The sequence below is a fragment of the Camponotus vicinus genome, unplaced genomic scaffold (assembly GCF_025532165.1).
Source record: "Camponotus vicinus isolate PSW18456_S1 unplaced genomic scaffold, iyCamVici1.0 SCAF_3, whole genome shotgun sequence".
Lineage (NCBI taxonomy): Eukaryota > Metazoa > Arthropoda > Insecta > Hymenoptera > Formicidae > Camponotus > Camponotus vicinus.
Window position 1 is genome coordinate 9,306,112 of NW_028141967.1, and position 18,968 is coordinate 9,325,079.

The window sequence follows — 18,968 nt, forward strand, 5'->3', positions numbered from 1 at the left end:
TTACCTAATATTATATTATATAAAATTACATACGTCACAAAATAAATCAATATAATTGCAATCACTACAAAACACAAAAAAATTTTGATACATCTATATCAAGATCAAGTACATAAGCTTTATACACACGTTATATCGCAACACAAATTCATACCCACATATAATTGCTAAAAATTATCCTCATATAAAAATTTAAAAAGAGGAAAATCAAGTATATATTTCTTTATATACATAGTTTTTAACTTTTTTATTATCTCGTTGATCGCCAAGGTAAATTTTTAATGCTTGCCAAGTACGAACGCGTGAAAAGGCAACATAAAGTTGCCCATGATTGAAAATATCTTTGCGAAGATCTATTCCTACTCTGTCAAATGTTTGTCCCTGTGACTTATTAATTGTCATAGCAAAAGCTAATTTTATTGGAAACTGTCTTCTTTTAAAAATGAAAGGATATATATTTTCACAATATAGTGTTACGATTCAAAAAAACGATATCTCCTACTTTATCACCCGTTAAGATTTTACATTTTAATAAATGATCAGGAAGTTCAATAATCATTAATCTAGTACCATTGCAAAGACCTTCATTGATACTGAGATTTCTAATCAACATAATGATACAATTCAGTCTCAAACGTAATTCATGAGGAGGAAGAGATGATGGAGATAAAGTATTTAAATATTCTGAGAGTAAAATTTCATCAATATTACCATTATCACCACAATTTTCAGTACTATCTATACTTGTATAAATTCGTTCTTCAGATATATCTAATAATTCAACAACTCGTTTATTAATTTCGTCGACGTCAGCATTTCTTGCTGAAAGTATTGCACACTTAGACATTTTATTAAATTCTTTATTTCGTATTAAATCACCATATATATCTTCTACAACATCAGCATTAATGGGTGCAATACAATAATCTGGAAGTTGTATATTATCATTAGAATCATTTAATATGCCATCTCCCAAATCCAACAGAAACTTTGCAAATTCAGTTTCCTCTGGGAAAACTCTCATGTTTTCCGTTAAAGAGAAACTTATAAAATGTTTCCAATTAGAACTAAACTTGATTGAAAGATTCACGATTTCACATCGGGTACCATGTATTTTAATAGGAAGAAGTTGCCTAAAATCACCACCTAATACGATAATTTTTCCACCAAAAGGTAAATTATTATTCATGATATCACGCAATGTTCGATCTATAATCTCTAGAGCATGTGGTGCCATTGGCGCTTCATCCCAAATAAAAATATCGATTTTTTTCAAATATTGAGCTTCCTTTGATTGAATTTTAATGCTAGATGATGAATCAGCAAATAATGGAACTGGCAATCCAAATATCTTATGAACCGTTCTTCCTGCTGGCAACAATGTCGCTGCAATGCCCGTAAAAGCCATTGTACATACATGTTTATTACGAATTTTAGCTAAGTGATAAATAGTTGTATATGTAAACGTTTTACCTGAACCACCTGGGCCATCGATATAAAAACAATTACTATTATGATTATTATTGTCTAATCTATTTAATATAAGATCTACTATTTCTTTCTGTTTGTCATTTAATTGTTCATATTGTCTAACACCAATTTCCATAGTTTCTTCAAGTGATACATAATCATTCTCTTTATCATTATCTTGTAATTGTTCCATTTGTGGAAAATCAGCAAAACTTTTGCCTTCAGCACGCAGCATAGCATTGATTTGTGCATAAGCTTTATTTTGTCCTTGTAATATTCCAAAATGTCGTACATAATCTTCCGACATTGTTACTTTAAAATTTTCCCAAAGCTCTTCAGGATGCAATGGTTGACAATGTAATAATATACGTACAAATAATCTACGAAGTTGTCTTGGCATCATCCATCCAACAGCTTCGTTCATAGCTCGCTTCCATTCATCATCATCTTCAATCAAACCTAAAGCTAGACATGCCGCTGAAAATGTTTGACAAACTTCTCCATTTACAGTTTTTAGCTTATCAAAACTCGTAGCTCCCTTTATTGTCAGTAGTAATAATCGTAAATGATATAATTCAGTTTGTGTTGGACTAACGGAATACATTCGTCCTATGCAATTATAATGACTCTTGCGTCTACTCCAATGGGATATATTTTTACCATTAATTTTTTCTTTTTTAAATGTATAATAACGTGGAATTTCTATATACAAATATTGTTTTGCTTCTTCATCGCGAGAATTTAATGCAAAATAATCTATTAACATAGTAACTTGATTTAAAGCAGAAGTTATAGCTTCTTCATTTGTTTCTTTTTCAATTATAACATTTTGTTGATTAGGAAGATGGACAGGTAAACGTACGATAGTATGGCTTTTATCTTGTAATTTTTTCTCAAGAATACGCCAGCTCGCTTCTACAGGTCCAACATAACGAGCTTCTATAAAATTGCGTATTTCATCATGATCTATAATTATATTTTCTGTTATTGGTTCAATTGTAATAGCAGTAGCATCATGTCCTTTATAAATATATTTATACAGATATTTAACTGATTTGATACTTGAAACAATTTCAACATTAATATGACAATTAAATATAATTGATAAAATAGGACAATATGGAACTACATAACGATTATCAATTATATATCCACCAGGACGTTCAAAACTTTTGCCATTATTTCGTCGACGATAATAAGGATAAGCATCTTCATCCATTCTGGTCTCTTCATGATACGGTTTAGGGTAATTTTTTGAACATTTTCCATCTACCAAACACCAATCACCACAAGGTCCATGAATCATATGTTTCATAACTATGTCATGTAAAGCTTGATTTTCACAAGGATCAGGAATTTCAGCAGAGATATACTTGTCAACGATTTGTGGAGTTGTAATTTTGAAATTGTATTTTAAAGTAACTAACATGTGGACATGTGGCAAACCGCGCTTTTGAAATTCAATAACATATACAAAAGCTACTGTTTCCTCAAAAAACTTTTGCTTAACAATCAAATTAATTAAATAATCTTTTTTAAGATTAAAAACACGTGCACAAATGTCAGGTCTATCAGAAGCTTGTTGTCCAGGCAAAAGATTTTCTTCAATTTCGCGCCATTTTGGATTACAAGTCATTGTAATGAAAAGATTTGCCAAATTTACTAACAATTGCCATTGCATCTTGGTAATTTTGTAACATATTACGAGGTGATCCAACAAATGTGGATGGAAGTATAACCATCTTTCCAATTCGTCCATTTAAATTATTTGCCGTAGTTTGCATGTAATCTCTTAAATCTTGATATGTTTCAGTACGTAGTTGTTTTTGATGATCTTTACAATACTTTATTCTGTCCTTTTCAATTTTCACATAATTGTCTACAAGCCACTGTTGAAATAAACGACGACCTAATAAAAAGACGTTAAATTCATCACGAATAGCCATGCGATATTTAATATACTGGCCTCTAGTTATTCGTTTATTACTATTTAATTTTGTTAAATTACAATGCCATCCTTCAGTTCCATATGGATAAAATAATGGATATATCCATGGTTCAACATTTGGATCCATGGTACTAACATTTTCTAAAGTTTTAGTATTTCTATTACATATTGTTACATATGATTCTGGAATTTCTCCATCAGCAGCTGTACGAAAAACAGCAGCAACTTCATTAATTCTTTGAGCATTATATCGACGTCGATCCATACCTGATTTTAATGTAAATGATAATTGTAATTCTGGTAATATTTCTCCAGATTCTATTTCTAATTGTCGTTGATTTTCTAATTCTTCACCCATCATTTGATAAGATTGAGCAAATATATTCAATTCCCGCATTATATGTTCAAGATTTTGTATAATTTCAAAATCTAAATCTGAATTTTCAATAAGACGATAATTTATTGCTTCATTAGGATCTATAATAAAAAGTTGACCATAAGTTGGATTTTCATTTTGAACAGCATATAATGCTGTATTTATTTGATAATAAATTTGTCCTTGTATTTTGAAACAATACGGACCTGATCGCCTATTTTGAAAATTAACTAAATTAGCATTAAATGATGCAAACGAAAATGAACTATTATAACTACGAATATGTTTAAAAAATTTATTAGATTTTTCATGACTTCCATCGAATAAAGTACGAAGAAATTGAGGAAATTTAGGCATTAATTGCAAATGTACTGCACCGTGATTACAACAATCATGAAAAGAATTTCCATTATTTGATATTTTTTCAGCTGCAAAATGTTTGGCGTTATAATGAATACAATTTACATCCATAGAACCAATATAGTATTCAACTATGTCGCCAATTAACGTTGTATTATCAATATTTAAACGAGGTTGTTTTTTTTTTGTGATCGATAAGAGGATTGATATTTTGCACGTTGTTGATATAATGGAATAATATTTGTAGAATTTTCTCTAACTATTTCATTATTTAATTCTATTATACGTTTATCATGTATATTGCCAGTGATACAAATACCATGATTTCTTTGATCAATTGTTTTTGATGAAACAATATTAGTAATTATTGTTTTCGCATTTTGACGACGACGACGTTGATTCTCTGCATTTCTTTCGAGACGTTGTTGTCGAAATTGTTCTTCTTCTTCCACACTGCGCTTTGCTTTACGTTTTGGCATTTCGAAAAAACAAATTTTGAGATCAATGATTACTAATTAATATTTAATATTTAGTGTTTACTATTTATTATTTAATATTTAAATTTTTTAATAATTTTAATAATTAATATTTAATATTCTTAATCAATATTTAATATTTAAAATATATATACACATATAAATATAAATAAATATATATACAGGGCGATCCTGAAAAACGTTATGTCTTTAAAATGACGTATTCCTGACACCATTCTAAGACAATTTTTCCTTTACCAAAATTTGATTTGAAGCGTAGTTTTTGAATTATGAGCAAAAATAGTTAGTAAATCACGCGTCGGGTACAGAAGGCAGGCAGGAGCGGCGCGGCGTGCCGCGAGCGCGGGCGCAGCTGACCGCCCGACGGGTGATTATCACCGCATGAGTCGCTAACTATTTTATCTTATAACATAAAATTATGCTTTAAATAAAATTTTGGTAAAGAAGAAAATGTCTTAGAATTACGTCAGAAATACGTGTTCCTTAAAATAACGTTATTTTAATAATGAAAAGTTGTTCCGGATCGCCGGCCGTCCGACGTTGCAATCAGCTGATTGCTACACGCGATGTGTGTATGGCGGAGTGTGTGCGTAAGAGAGAGAGAGAAAGAGAGAGAGAGAGGGAGGGTAGGAGGGACAGACATTCATACACACGCACGCACTTTTTTCTCGCTCTCTTTCTCTCTTTTACGCAACACTCATACACTCTCTCACTCACACTCTCTCGGTCACTCACTCACTCACTCACCTGCTTACTCACTTGCTCACTCACCTTGTAGCAGCGTAGCGAATCTTCATGCTATGTATTGTTGTTATCTGCTGCACGGTTATGATTGCTAGAGATGCGCGACACATCGAAATTTTTTCGATTATTAATCTCACACTCGATTGACACAATACAGATTACACGATAACGAGTTTACTGTTTATTCACTCACTATTGATTTATCGATACCAAAAATTACTTTCAAAGAAACGCGAATGCAAACAACACATGACTCGACGCGAAGCGACGGACCGCGGAGACTGCGCGACCACAAGAGTTATGTTGCCAGAAACGCGACACGCGACATCTAACAAACGACTTGCGCGTGGCGCGTGATTGACGCGAGATAAGACGAACGATCGGCTAAAACCTTCGCATTGCGAATGCGGTAGAAAACATGAAACGTATAATGACATACTTAAAAAATTAATTATTTATTATAAATAATAACTATTTCTAATTATAATAAATAATAATTATTTATTATAATTAGAAATAGTTATTATTTATAATAAAGAATTAATTTGTAGAAAAAAATTACCCTTTTAAAAAAAAGGTAAAAAAAGGTGCTAAGTCCGCGTAAAAAAACAGTATATGTATTTGCAAAATAGTGTATTATTAACTGTAAAAAACTATTGTAAAAAACCTGTCTCCAAAATAGTGTTATTTTAAAACTGTAAAAAACTACTGTAAAAAACCTATCTTCAAAATAGGATTATTTTAATCTACAAAATAGTTATTTTAATCTGCACAAAATAGTGTTATTTTAAACCGTAAAAAATTGTTCTACAAATTATTTTAATTTTGTGTAAAATTGTATATCCTACAAAAATAATGATATCAAAAAAATTGCGCTAAGTGAAAATAAAAACTTATAAAAATATTTTAACCAAAAAAAGTTATACAAAATAGTTGTTTTAATTTTCTACATTATATCCTAGAAAAATGATGATATCCAAAAATTACGCTAATTGAAAATAAAAACTTAAAATATTTTAACTAAAAAAAATTGTACAAAATAATTGTTTTAATTTCCTACAAATAATATTAAAAAGTTGCGCCAACTGAATAAAAATTTTCACTATAAAATATACATTTCTTTTTTATTTCCAATATTAAAAGAAAAATGATATTAAATGAATTGTAATATATCTATTATGAAAAATCGTTGAAAATATGAACAATCATATACATTGCAATAATCATATGCATATATCCTGAAAAGTTTAATTAAAAAAAAAAAAAAGGAAATGATAATACAAAATACAAAATTATTAAAAAAATTAAAAATTAGAAATTAATAAAAAAAAATAAAAATTTATTTAAAAATTAAAAATTAATACATATAAATAAATTTTAGTTAAAAAACTTAGCGCTGCTAATTTCATTAGCACATTATTCAACGTAGCAGCGCTAAGTTTTTTAACTAAAATTTTTTTATATGTATTAATTTTTAATTTTTATATGAATTTTTATTTTTTTTTTATTAATTTCTAATTTTTAATTTTTTAAATAATTTTTAATTTTGTATTTTGTATTATCATTTTCTTTTTTTTTTTTTAATTAAACTTTTCAGGATATATGCATATGATTATTGCAATGTATATGATTGTTCATATTTTCAACGATTTTTTATAATAGATATATTACAATTCATTTAATATCATTTTTCTTTTAATATTGGAAATAAAAAAGAAATGTATATTTTATAGTGAAAATTTTTATTCAGTTGGCGCAACTTTTTAATATTATTTGTAGGAAATTAAAACAATTATTTTGTACAATTTTTTTTAGTTAAAATATTTTAAGTTTTTATTTTCAATTAGCGTAATTTTTGGATATCATCATTTTTCTAGGATATAATGTAGAAAATTAAAACAACTATTTTGTATAACTTTTTTTGGTTAAAATATTTTTATAAGTTTTTATTTTCACTTAGCGCAATTTTTTTGATATCATTATTTTTGTAGGATATACAATTTTACACAAAATTAAAATAATTTGTAGAACAATTTTTTACGGTTTAAAATAACACTATTTTGTGCAGATTAAAATAACTATTTTGTAGATTAAAATAATCCTATTTTGAAGATAGGTTTTTTACAGTAGTTTTTTACAGTTTTAAAATAACACTATTTTGGAGACAGGTTTTTTACAATAGTTTTTTACAGTTAATAATACACTATTTTGCAAATACATATACTGTTTTTTTACGCGGACTTAGCACCTTTTTTTACCTTTTTTTTAAAAGGGTAATTTTTTTAGGGATATCACTCTTTTTTGTACTATATGTTAAACATCTTTAAATAAATGAGCAAAGAACCCGCCACCACCCCCGTCATATTTCATTAAAATTCGACGGTCCTCTTTGCTTACTATATAGATATTCAAATCCTTCAAACTTCTTTGCTATTCTTATTGCAAAAATAACGGATAATTACAAATCAATATGTCATTAGAAATCTACATTTATTATTCACAATTAATACTTATAAATCCATTAATGAATAATCGTTGCTTTGCTTATCTAATTCATCATTGAATATATAAATGGAACGGAGAAAAAGTGAGTTATTTAATTCTATTTTTAATAGTAAGGAAAATAAAGACAAATTATCAAGAGACACGGTAGTGTTGGCAACTTACCTAAATATTTTTTCACAGTTCATCAAATAATGCAGAATATGAAGCAGTCTTCACGAAATTATTGTTGATACATTACAACATTCTTTTATATGGGACTGATCGAAAGGGTTTTCTATCATTTTTATACAAATATTTTATAACTTATATTATACATTTACAGTTCCAGAAACGAAAAAGAACCAGCAACAATTAATGATAATGAAACTCACAAAAGGTAAGCAATGATTATTAATAATATCTATAAAGATATTTTATAATATAATTTATTATTTTATATATTTTATTTCAATCTTTTATTATAATCTTCTATTATATATGTTTCACGCATGATACTGTTTAACTTTTATTTAAATGTCTTATTATAATTCATATATGTATTATACATACAAATACATATAATTACTCATCGCAATAACTAATGATTGTTATAATATATATATATTACTATATGTTGCATGCGCAATACAAATGCATTATAATAAAAAATTAAAATAGACCATTAAAATTAAAACTAACCATTAGTTGTTGCGATACGTAACTATATGTACTTCTGCGTATAACACATATATATGTATTACAATAAAAGATTAAAATAAAGGTTAACCAAGTATTGTGTGTGCAACTCATATGCATTACAATAAGGATTAAAATAATAAAATATATAAAATAATAAAATATTATAAAATTTTTTATAGAAATGATAGATAACAATCTATTATTTCATTATAAAAATGTTTTATAATCTATTTTAATATTTTATTATCTTAATCTTTTATTATAATGCATATGTATTGCATACCCAATACTTGGTTAACTTTTATTTTAACACTTTATTGTAATACATATTGTAATACATATATATAATAAAAATATAGAAATATATAATAAAAATAGATGACAAAGAATTAATTTTTATTTTAATCTTTTATTGTAATACATAATATAAAAATATTTTATATTGTACAATATATTTTATACATTTCTATTTTCAGATCTAACGAAAAGGAAAATGAAGAAAATCCTAAAAAGTAAGTGTAACACATTATATTATTAATACATATGCGTAAGAAATGATAGATAACAAGGGAATAAAAATTTATTTTACTATTTTTATTGTAATTCACTTATTGTAATTACTTATTTTTTATTGTAATTCATATTTGTGTTGCACACACAATACATATATGCATTACAATAAAAGATTAAAATGAAGATTAATCATTTATTATCTATCATTTCTACTATCATTTCTAAACATATTTTATAATATGTATTTTATATGTTTCCATTCTTTCAGAACCTACAATATGGAAGAAATGGAGCCAGAAATTGAATTGTCGTCCTTTTTACGTGTTGAGGCTGAAGCGGCTTTAAAAGAAAATATAATACTTAAAAAAAAATACAAAAATTAATGGAAACACAAAAATTAATGGAAACACAAAAAGAATCGCCTCCACCAACGATGGCATCACTACCACCGCCACTGCCGCCGTCAACGTCGTCACCGCTGCCATCGCCGTCAGCGTCGTCACCGCTGCCACCGCCGCCGTCGTCACCGATAACGACAGCGGGGCAAGTAAGAGGTAAATAATTTTGAATTATATAATTGGCACGTTAATTATAAAGGAATCAGCTAAATGAATCAGCTATGTTAAAAGTTAATAAATCTATTACATTTTCAGATTTATGAATTTAACATTGCCCAAAGTATTTTTAGCCTTCTATAGAATTAAAATTTGTATTTTCATGAATTTTTGTGTCGTATAAATTATATTTTACAAAAAAAATTTTTAATTCACAAATAATTATTTTTATATTTTAAAAGGCTAAAAGTATTTTGCGTAATGTTAAATTCATGAATCTGAATGTACATATATTAAAATTAGATTTATTAACTTTCAATATAGTTAATCCGTGCAGTTCTTCTTTAAATATTATATTCAAATAAAATAACATTAAAATATTTCTTTTATTGTAGAACAACCGCGTGCACGATGGGCTAGAGCGGGACGGTCGAGAGGACGAGGCCGAGGCCGAAGTTCCAATCCAAGAACCTCAGCCCGTTATAGAAATAATATTTTTAATTTTTATTAATATTTAAATGTGTATGCGTGTGCGTGTGTGTGTGTGTGTGTGCGTGTGTGTGTGTATCATCATACATAGAATATTTTTTATAAATGTGTCTTTTTGTTTTTTCTTTCTATGCTTTGCATAAACTACTTTTTATTTTTCATTTCCTTTTGCAAAGCATAAGCTATTTTTAATTTTGAAAATTTAAATATTCTACGTTATGATGATATAAAAATACGTTTGTATATGTGTACATGCGTGTGCGTGTGTGTATGTAATATCATCATAGCATAGAGTATTTATTTTTTCTTTCTATGCTTTTGCATAAACTACTTTTCATTTTTAATTTTCTTTCGCAAAGCATAAATTATTTTTAATTTTGAAATTTTGAATTTCAATATTCTATGTTATGATGATTTTTTCTTTCTATGCTTTTGCATAAACTACTTTTCATTTTTAATTTTCTTTCGCAAAGCATAAATTATTTTTAATTTTGAAATTTTGAATTTCAATATTCTATGTTATAATGATTATATCAATTGCAATAAAATGAGCATTATATTTTTTCAATGCCATTGCTAGAGCTGTGATGACTATACCAGAACCACTACTTATTTCTAAACAAATCACAGGTTTCATCGCATGCAGAATGTCTAAATCTTCTTCCAAAGTATCTATTAAAAGATACGAATCCTCAGAAGGATCATAAACTGTCTTGAGTTCTTCATCTGATAAATTAACTACTGGAGTTTCCATAATTTATGGTGAAAATTGTAAGAAATTTCTTTTATAAAACTTGCAAAGTAATCAATGTTAAGTAATAACAATCCGCTGCTTCAGCTCTATTTGACATATCCTATAACAAAGAGAATAGTTATGCATAAAAAATAATACTCTTCGCAACTTTTGTACGCAACTTGTAGTACATGATAGAAGCACAATTTTTTATAACATTCCAATAATTATATATGAAAATTGAAAATGATTTTCAAAATGCTCAAGAATTCTTGTAAAATAGGTAACAATAAGATATATATGTTGCTTGTGTAAGTAAATCGCAATTTTTTATCGTTACAATTCGATGAATAAACATATATTTTGCAATAAATAGTACGTACTGTGAAAGAAATATAAGAATAATAAATATACGTAAATTTGCAAGAAGAAACGCGAAAAATAAATGTTACTATTATTGCATGCGCGCTGAACAGAAAACTTGACGTCACCTTGTGGCGCGAATTCTCTCGTCCAGTTGATCCACCGTAGGTTTCAAGAGACTCATAAGACCTTCCGTTAATGCATCCCGCGTCGGATTTTCGCAAAAGTCATCTATCTTGTCGTCGATAGATGTATTGTCACTCGCTGTGTCCACGTCCATGTTATAGCTGTAGTGAAGTAGACACTACCGTGTCTCTTGATATATATATATATATATATATATATATATATATAATCTGAAATAATAATATAGATACAATCTAATCTAAATATATAAATGTTATATGTATATTATTATTTTATATAATTACCTGAAGTGACACACTTAACCTTTTAGAACATATTTATAAGCATCGTTAACGCCACAGAGCGCTACTAACGCTGCGTCGCGTGAATCACTGCTAGCGCATTCTTGTGGCAGACGTTGGAAACGTATTTCTGTATATTCTTTGTTACGTTAAGAGGAGTTGACGATGACTATGACGACGTTTCTTAATCGAAATTTTCACATTTCAGACTTTGCATCATGATATCTCCGTTTACAGAGCACGTAGCGCAAAAATAAAAACACTTTTATTATTTAATTTAAACCCAAGCTATCGATTAATTCTACTAAGAACTCGATCCGTTGAGCGGTTATATGAGAAATAAAAATATCGAGTTATACTCTCAATCCGACTCGCGTAATAATACACGGAGTGCATTTTTTTGCTTACGCTGGGACTTAGCAAAGACACTACCGTGTCTCTTGATATGAAATATTATACAAAATGTATCAGAGCTAGCGTATCAGCAATTTTTGAAAGAAACTACGCATTTTGAAAAATGTTTTAAACAAAAGTATAGTTTCAAAGGGAACATAAGATAATGCCAAAAATTTGACTTTTGCTGGCCGTTAAGAATTACCTTTAATTTCTTAAATAGAACCTACTATTTTTGATTGCATATTTTTGTAGCTTATCTCGAAAACTTTCCAAAACACTATAATAAAGTACTTTTTTCTTAAATACTTTTTGAATTATGAGGTTTAAAGTTACCTTTTTTTTGACATAAAATGTAAAATGTAAAATATCTTGTAATATTCAGTTTTCGGTAATCTTATCTTAATTCTTTTATACATCGAATAATGAGATCAATCAATTGGTGTAAAGAAAACACATAATTAATTTAACAAAAAATATGTCGCAAATTATACACTTTTTTTTAAAAGTACTTAAGAGAAAAGTATTTTATTATAGTGTTTTAGAAAGCTCTTGAGATAAGCTACAAGAATATGCAATAAAAAATAGTAGGTTCCATTTGAAGATGACCTTCATATGATTTTTGAACAACTATCCAAAGTCAAATCTTTGCCACTATCTTATGTCCCTCTTGAAGTCATACAACTTTTGTTTGAAACATTATTCACAAAAATGCGTAGTTTTCTAAAAAAAAAACTCTTGATACGCTCACTCTGATACACTCCGTATAGTACGTGTTAAATTAAGTAGCTCTTTTTTTATTGTTGAAGATATGCGATTTTGAAATATAAAACTAAAAATTTTAGAAAAGAACAATAGTAATACCTTTTACATATATTTTCAAGATCATATCTAGTAATTTCAGGACCTTTCAAAAGATTTTTATTTCTTCTTATATTGTTTATTAAAATTATTATTAACACATAAAGTTAGGCCCTGCGCACAATAGGAAAAATATTAAATATTAAATATTATTTTATTTCCAAACAAAAAATGAGTTTAATTCCTTATTCCTAATTCTCAATACATTGTGCGTAAGTTCATTTCATTCCTTTGTTTTGAAATAAAATAATAAAAAAATATTTAATATTTAATATTTAATATTTTTTAGATTGTACGCAGAGTTTATACAAATAAAGCTTTATACAGATAAAGTTGGTAAATGTTTACTTTACGTCATAGCTCGAAAAATTTTTAATTTCAAATATGTTGTAGAGGACACATTCCTAAGTAATGCACCGTTTGAATTTTGTGGCGCTCTCTCTTCGTTCCTGAGATATACAATTTTGAAGTTTCATACTTATTTGTATTATCTTTTCGTTATTTTCTAAATATATTTTTGTGTTTACATTTCCCAACGTCATCTTTCTGTATAATTTTCAGAAGGTTTTAGCCGCTTATTGTTATTTATTAAATAGTTATTAACAAAAAAAGTTTCAAGAATAGAATATAATTTTACGACATCATGTATGTTTAAGAAGAAATATAGGCGCGCGCGCACGCACGCACGCACGCACGCACACACACACACACACACACACACACACACACACACACACACACACACACACACACACACACACACACACACACGCACGCACGCACGCGGGGCTGCAAGGGGGGGGCCTTCGGCTCCCCCTCCCGCAATCACCCCCGCCGGTAGGGGACACATTGCAAAGAGTTCAATCACAATGGATATATGCTGTAAGTTGTAAAGCGAGGTCCACTTTGCCTACCGGCGGGATGGTTGCGGGAGGGGAGGTCGAAGGCCCCCCTTGCACGCGCGCGCGTGCGCGCGCGCGTGTGTGTGTGTACACATATATTTGTGATATTTTTTAATTGTATTAAATTGTATTAAATTCTTAGCGACATGGAAGTCACAACGAGCAAATGTAAACAAAAAAATATAAACACACAACAAAAATATAATATCAAACCGTGTTGTGCAAATGTAAACAAAAAATGTGAACACATAAATAGGATATAATGACAAAATGACATGAAATTATGAAACTTCAAATTTGCATATCTCAGGAACGAAGAGAGAGCGCCACAAAATTCAAACGGTGTATTACTTAGGAATGTATCCTCTACAACATACGTGAAAATAAAAATTTTTGAAACTGTGTGACGTAAAGTAAACATTTACCATAAAGTTATGTATATACGTATACATAACCCCATATACAAACATACTAAAATTATGTTTGACAACTTATTATATTAAAAAAAAAAACAAAAATACATCACAATAGAATAGAATAAAATTGAAAAAATTATGAAGAAGAAAATTATTTTACATACCGTATCAAAATCTTGATAACTCGTAGCGTCTTCGAAGATTTAGACACAATTAGATACATTAGAATTAAGTTTGTTTTTCAGGTTGCCTAAAAGGCATGTAAAGTCAATGTCTCGAATATCTCGAAGTTTATTGTTGTCGTTTTTCCACGATGCTGATTGGTTTCTTCGCTGCGCTTATTTCATGAGTGGTTGTCATCTCAGATTTGTGTGTATCGAGAGATTAATATTGAAAGTAAAGAAAGAAAGAAAAAAAGCTCCATTTAAAATTAAAGAAGAGGAAGATAAGCAAAAGAGAGGAAGAAAAAAATAGATTGAAGGAAAAGAGAGAAGAAAATAATATTAGATAATAATGTTACGTATTTTTTTATTTAAAGTTAAAAGAATAGAAAGGAAAGGACGAGAGAACAAGAAAAATAAAGTGGGAATCAAAAAGAGGAAAAGAGAGAGAGAAAGCAGAATAAAAACTTTATTTAAAATTAATGAAGAGGAAAAGAACAAGCGAAAGAGAGGGATAAATAAAAAGACAATATGTACACAATATTTAAATACATTTTCTTTAATTTAAGATTAAATTTTATTCAATAATAAAATAAAAAACATTAAAATTTAAATTTGAACATTTTCTTATTAATTCTTATCTTATTAATTTTTAACGTAATTAAATTGAATGCCTCTTGCTTCCATCCTGCAAAAAAGAAATAATATAACAAATTAATAAATTGATAAAGAATTAGGCTCTTTTATGTATTAAACAACACGATACGAGAAAAGAATGGCTCTAAATCGCTCTTTTCTCGTATCGTGTTGAAATAATATAAATTTATTACATACATGTGTGTGTATGCGTCTGTTTGCGTGCGCGTGTGTATAAGTTATATGATTTTTCGCTTACGACGTCATAATTCATTATAATGTTAAAGAGAAACCAGAAATCTTAAAAAATTTTATATTAATTATTTATTTTTTTAAAATTGCCAATTTAAAAAAATAAATAAATTGCATTCAATAAACTTTATGTTATGTGTATAAGAAATACGACAAATTGTTTTAATAAATATTATAGGATTCATATAGCATCCGATATCCGACGTACGACTCCGATACTCAATAAGAAAATTTGATTTCTAGAGACTGCCAGAGACTTTAGAAACCAAATTTTCTTATTGGATATTGGATATCTTACGTCGGATATCGGACGTAGTGTGAATCCTGTATAAGTTGGATAAATTTAATAATAATATTTATAAAATAAGAATATAAATATAATTTTTTAATATTTGCACAATAATTGTACCTGTGTGTCATTAGAATCTTCTACTTTTCTCTTTTTAAGTGTACATGTACCATTCAGAAGTTTTAATATTGGCATATGTCCAGCAATTTTTTTTATATCTTTTAAGCTGTTGACTACTAAATGTGGTGGCATAGCTAAAAAATTATGAAAATATCAATTTTTATTAGTTATAATATTAATAAACTGTATATGTGAGAAATATTGTTTTATTTGTAAAGAGACGTTATGTATAAAATTATTAATAATGTATACATTAAATGAATAAAAATATAACATATAAAAATACAAAAATAAAATTAATCTTAAAATTTCATCTTCGCTAATAGAAGAAATTAATCATATTGAACGTTTTAACAATTTTTTAAATTTATTTTTTCAAAAATCTTTTCGCTATAATGATATTTTAATTTGCGAATTTCGGAACACTCTCTATATATACAATACATAAATATATATATATATATATATATATACACACAGTATAAAATTAAAAAATTTATGCTGGATGTATAATCCAAAATTAAAGAATTAATACTTTTATTATTAGTTTCGTGATTCTAAAAAATTACTATATTACTGTATATATGTATTACAAACTTTTTTTACCTGTACTTTGCATTATACCAATAATTTCTATATGATCGCCTTTCCGTATATCATATGTTGAATAATCATCGTCCGTAAAGTTCAATATGTGTACCTCGAGTTTATATATTCCATCTGTGATAGAGCCACAGCCAATCATTTTATTTAATTTATTATTGTGCGTGGTTAAAAAATTTGTCTTTACATATCCCCTTAAGACTGTAAAATAAACATTTAATAAGAAAAAGTAACATAAAATTATATTTTATTATATTATTAAAATTATAATAAATTTCTAGAAATAGTTTTACATGTGTATAAACAAATATATACGAAGAATCTCGCACGATTCTTATGTAAAATGGAGTTAATCCCGGTTAAATTTGCTGAAATTTTAAGATGATGTAAATTATGACTTATTGAACAAAAGTTTCAATAGTAATAGGCCAGATAATTAATAGTTCTTAAGTTATAGCTTAAATCTTCAAAATTGACCTCCATCGTCAGGCCATCATCAGATATGTTAATGTATTTTATTCTTTATAGAGTTTTTCTTTATACAAACACCATATAACCAATTTGACCGGGACCCCATTTTACATAAAAACCGTGCGCACTTCTTTATAATCTATTAATGTTAGCATTTGATCATTTAATTTTTTAAATATATTTTTTGTTCATATTAATATATAAATATATTGCTTAAAATAATATTTAAAATATAATAATTACAATTGCAAAATATAATAATATAATAATTATTAAAGATATATTAATTATGAAAAAATATTCGTTATAAAAAAATATATTCTACAGTATTTGACAATCTTTGAATATATTAATAAAACTTGTGATAACTATATTATTGTAATAAATAAGTATTAATTATATGTTTATAAATATGTTAATAAATATATAATTTATATATTATTAAATAATATTTTATGTGTTATATCATATTTTATATATTTTAAATTGTTATAAAAATATAATAATAAATTGAAAACGATAAAAATTAAAAGTATAAAATTAGAAGTATATATAAAAAAGATATAAGAAAAAATACTCACTAATTCGATTTGTAGTATTGAGAACTTCACAAAGTTCAACCGGTTCAGGTTCTGAATTCACTAAACTTATTGGATCGAATATTCCCAAATTCGAAACAATAGTGTTAGATTTAATTAATAATTCGTAAGACATATTGCCATTGTTAAACTGAGCCATTTTTGGCGGACGTGCCTGAACACCATCCAAATGAATGATCTATATATTTATAAAGAAAGGATCTATATATCTATATATGATATGATATGATCTATATATATATAATATTTTGATATTAAAAATGTAATTACACATATATTATTATTCTAAAAAAAAATAAACTATTTACATTTTATAAATTAAATATAAGTTTGATATTTTAATATAGCAATAAAATAATAATAAAAGGTAATAATAATGTAATAATATGTAATTATGTTTAATTATTAATGATTATAAATAGCAAAATTCAAAAATTATGTATTATATATATATATATATATATATATATATATATATAGATAGATATATAGATATATATATATATACATATATTATATTGAAGGCAAGAATATTATGAAAAAATATTGCATGAAAGAATTAACGAATAAGAAATAATGAAAGTACTTACATGATTCACCATTATATGGTGCTGTATGTAATCGATGTCATTATTCCATGCAACAACTTGAATTCTTTTTCCGTTTCCATTATTCATATAAAATTTAAAAAATTTGTATTGTTGCTTAGTACCAATATATCTTGGAGACTCAATGCCATCCACATAGCCAATAATTTCGCTTAAACAATTATAATAAATAGTAATTATATTATACACATATCTTTTATACTTTTATCAAATAGAATATCTTTAATCTATTTTGCACATATATATTTTAAAATTTGATGTAATACCTTAATACGATATAATACAGATTTTCATAGATTAAATTGATTTAATTATTATAAATTTTTTTCTATGATGATTATTAAAACATATAATATAACATATGTTTTGATTGTTAATTGTTTTTGATAATAAGATTGAGAGAAAAATAAAATTTACATTGATAAAATATAATATAATATAATACTTTAATATTGATATAATTTATAAAATTTAGATATTAAGTTATTCAATTAGTGATAAATTAATAATAATATTATGATATTAGATGTTTTTCTAATTTTTAATAATTAAAATATCTATAATACACTTATTTTATGTTATACAACCTTTTAATATGCTATTTTAGTATACAACCTTTTAATATGATATTTTAATGCGAAATATGTATAATGAAGAATTATAATAAAATCTCTCTATGAAAATCTTGTATGTGCATTAAAATATATCATAGAAATGTGCAATTAATGAGAAGAAAATAATAGTTTATTTTTATTATGAATTCTAAAAAAAGTAAAATTTTTTTTAAATACTTACACCGTTGAATCATACAATTGGACATTGTCGAGTACTTCATTGGATGTTAGTATCTCAGTTGCGTTTAAATTATCAAGATCCATAAGTTTATCGGGATTACTGTTGGATGTATTATCTTTAGATAGTTGTAATGATTTTTCCATATTGAAGGACAATTAATTAATCTGAAAAATAAATAATAAACAATATAAAGGTGCAATGCGA

General features: G+C 26.8%; 2 protein-coding genes and 1 long non-coding RNA gene across 3 annotated transcripts; 1 reads left to right on the forward strand and 2 right to left on the reverse strand.

The window, feature by feature from the left end:
* The first annotated feature begins 7,637 nt into the window (after window positions 1-7,637).
* Window positions 7,638-9,498, forward strand: LOC145968886 (uncharacterized). Its single transcript, XR_014437905.1, has 3 exons — window positions 7,638-8,276; window positions 9,055-9,090; window positions 9,360-9,498. It is a non-coding gene; the product is annotated as an uncharacterized LOC145968886 (long non-coding RNA).
* On the reverse strand, window positions 8,968-11,728 carry LOC145968885 (SNAPIN protein homolog). Its single transcript, XM_083094751.1, has 3 exons — window positions 11,662-11,728; window positions 11,359-11,586; window positions 8,968-10,988 (listed from the first exon to the last, which is right to left on the reverse strand). The coding sequence occupies exons 2-3, from the start codon at window positions 11,508-11,510 to the stop codon at window positions 10,946-10,948; spliced, it is 195 nt and encodes a 64-aa protein (XP_082950877.1). The 5' UTR covers window positions 11,511-11,586; window positions 11,662-11,728; the 3' UTR covers window positions 8,968-10,945.
* A 3,732-nt stretch (window positions 11,729-15,460) lies between these two features.
* LOC145968974 (uncharacterized) lies at window positions 15,461-18,907 on the reverse strand. The gene is made up of 6 exons (XM_083094857.1): window positions 18,765-18,907; window positions 17,952-18,120; window positions 17,344-17,539; window positions 16,286-16,492; window positions 15,739-15,822; window positions 15,461-15,603 (listed from the first exon to the last, which is right to left on the reverse strand). Exons 1-6 carry the CDS (start codon window positions 18,905-18,907, stop codon window positions 15,461-15,463), a joined length of 942 nt encoding a protein of 313 aa, XP_082950983.1.
* Between the last annotated feature and the right edge of the window lie 61 nt (window positions 18,908-18,968).

Coding starts and splice junctions, on each gene's coding strand:
- LOC145968885 (XM_083094751.1), bottom strand. CDS start 11,510: ATGGACGTGGACACAGCGAGTGACAATACATCTATCGACGACAAGATA. Junction 10,989..11,358: donor GAGAGAATTCGCGCCACAAG/GTGACGTCAAGT, acceptor TCTTTGTTATAG/GATATGTCAAATAGAGCTGA.
- LOC145968974 (XM_083094857.1), bottom strand. CDS start 18,907: ATGGAAAAATCATTACAACTATCTAAAGATAATACATCCAACAGTAAT. Junction 18,121..18,764: donor CAATTGTATGATTCAACGGT/GTAAGTATTTAA, acceptor TAATTGTTTAAG/CGAAATTATTGGCTATGTGG. Junction 15,823..16,285: donor GCAAAGTACAGGTAAAAAAA/GTTTGTAATACA, acceptor ATAATTTTTTAG/CTATGCCACCACATTTAGTA.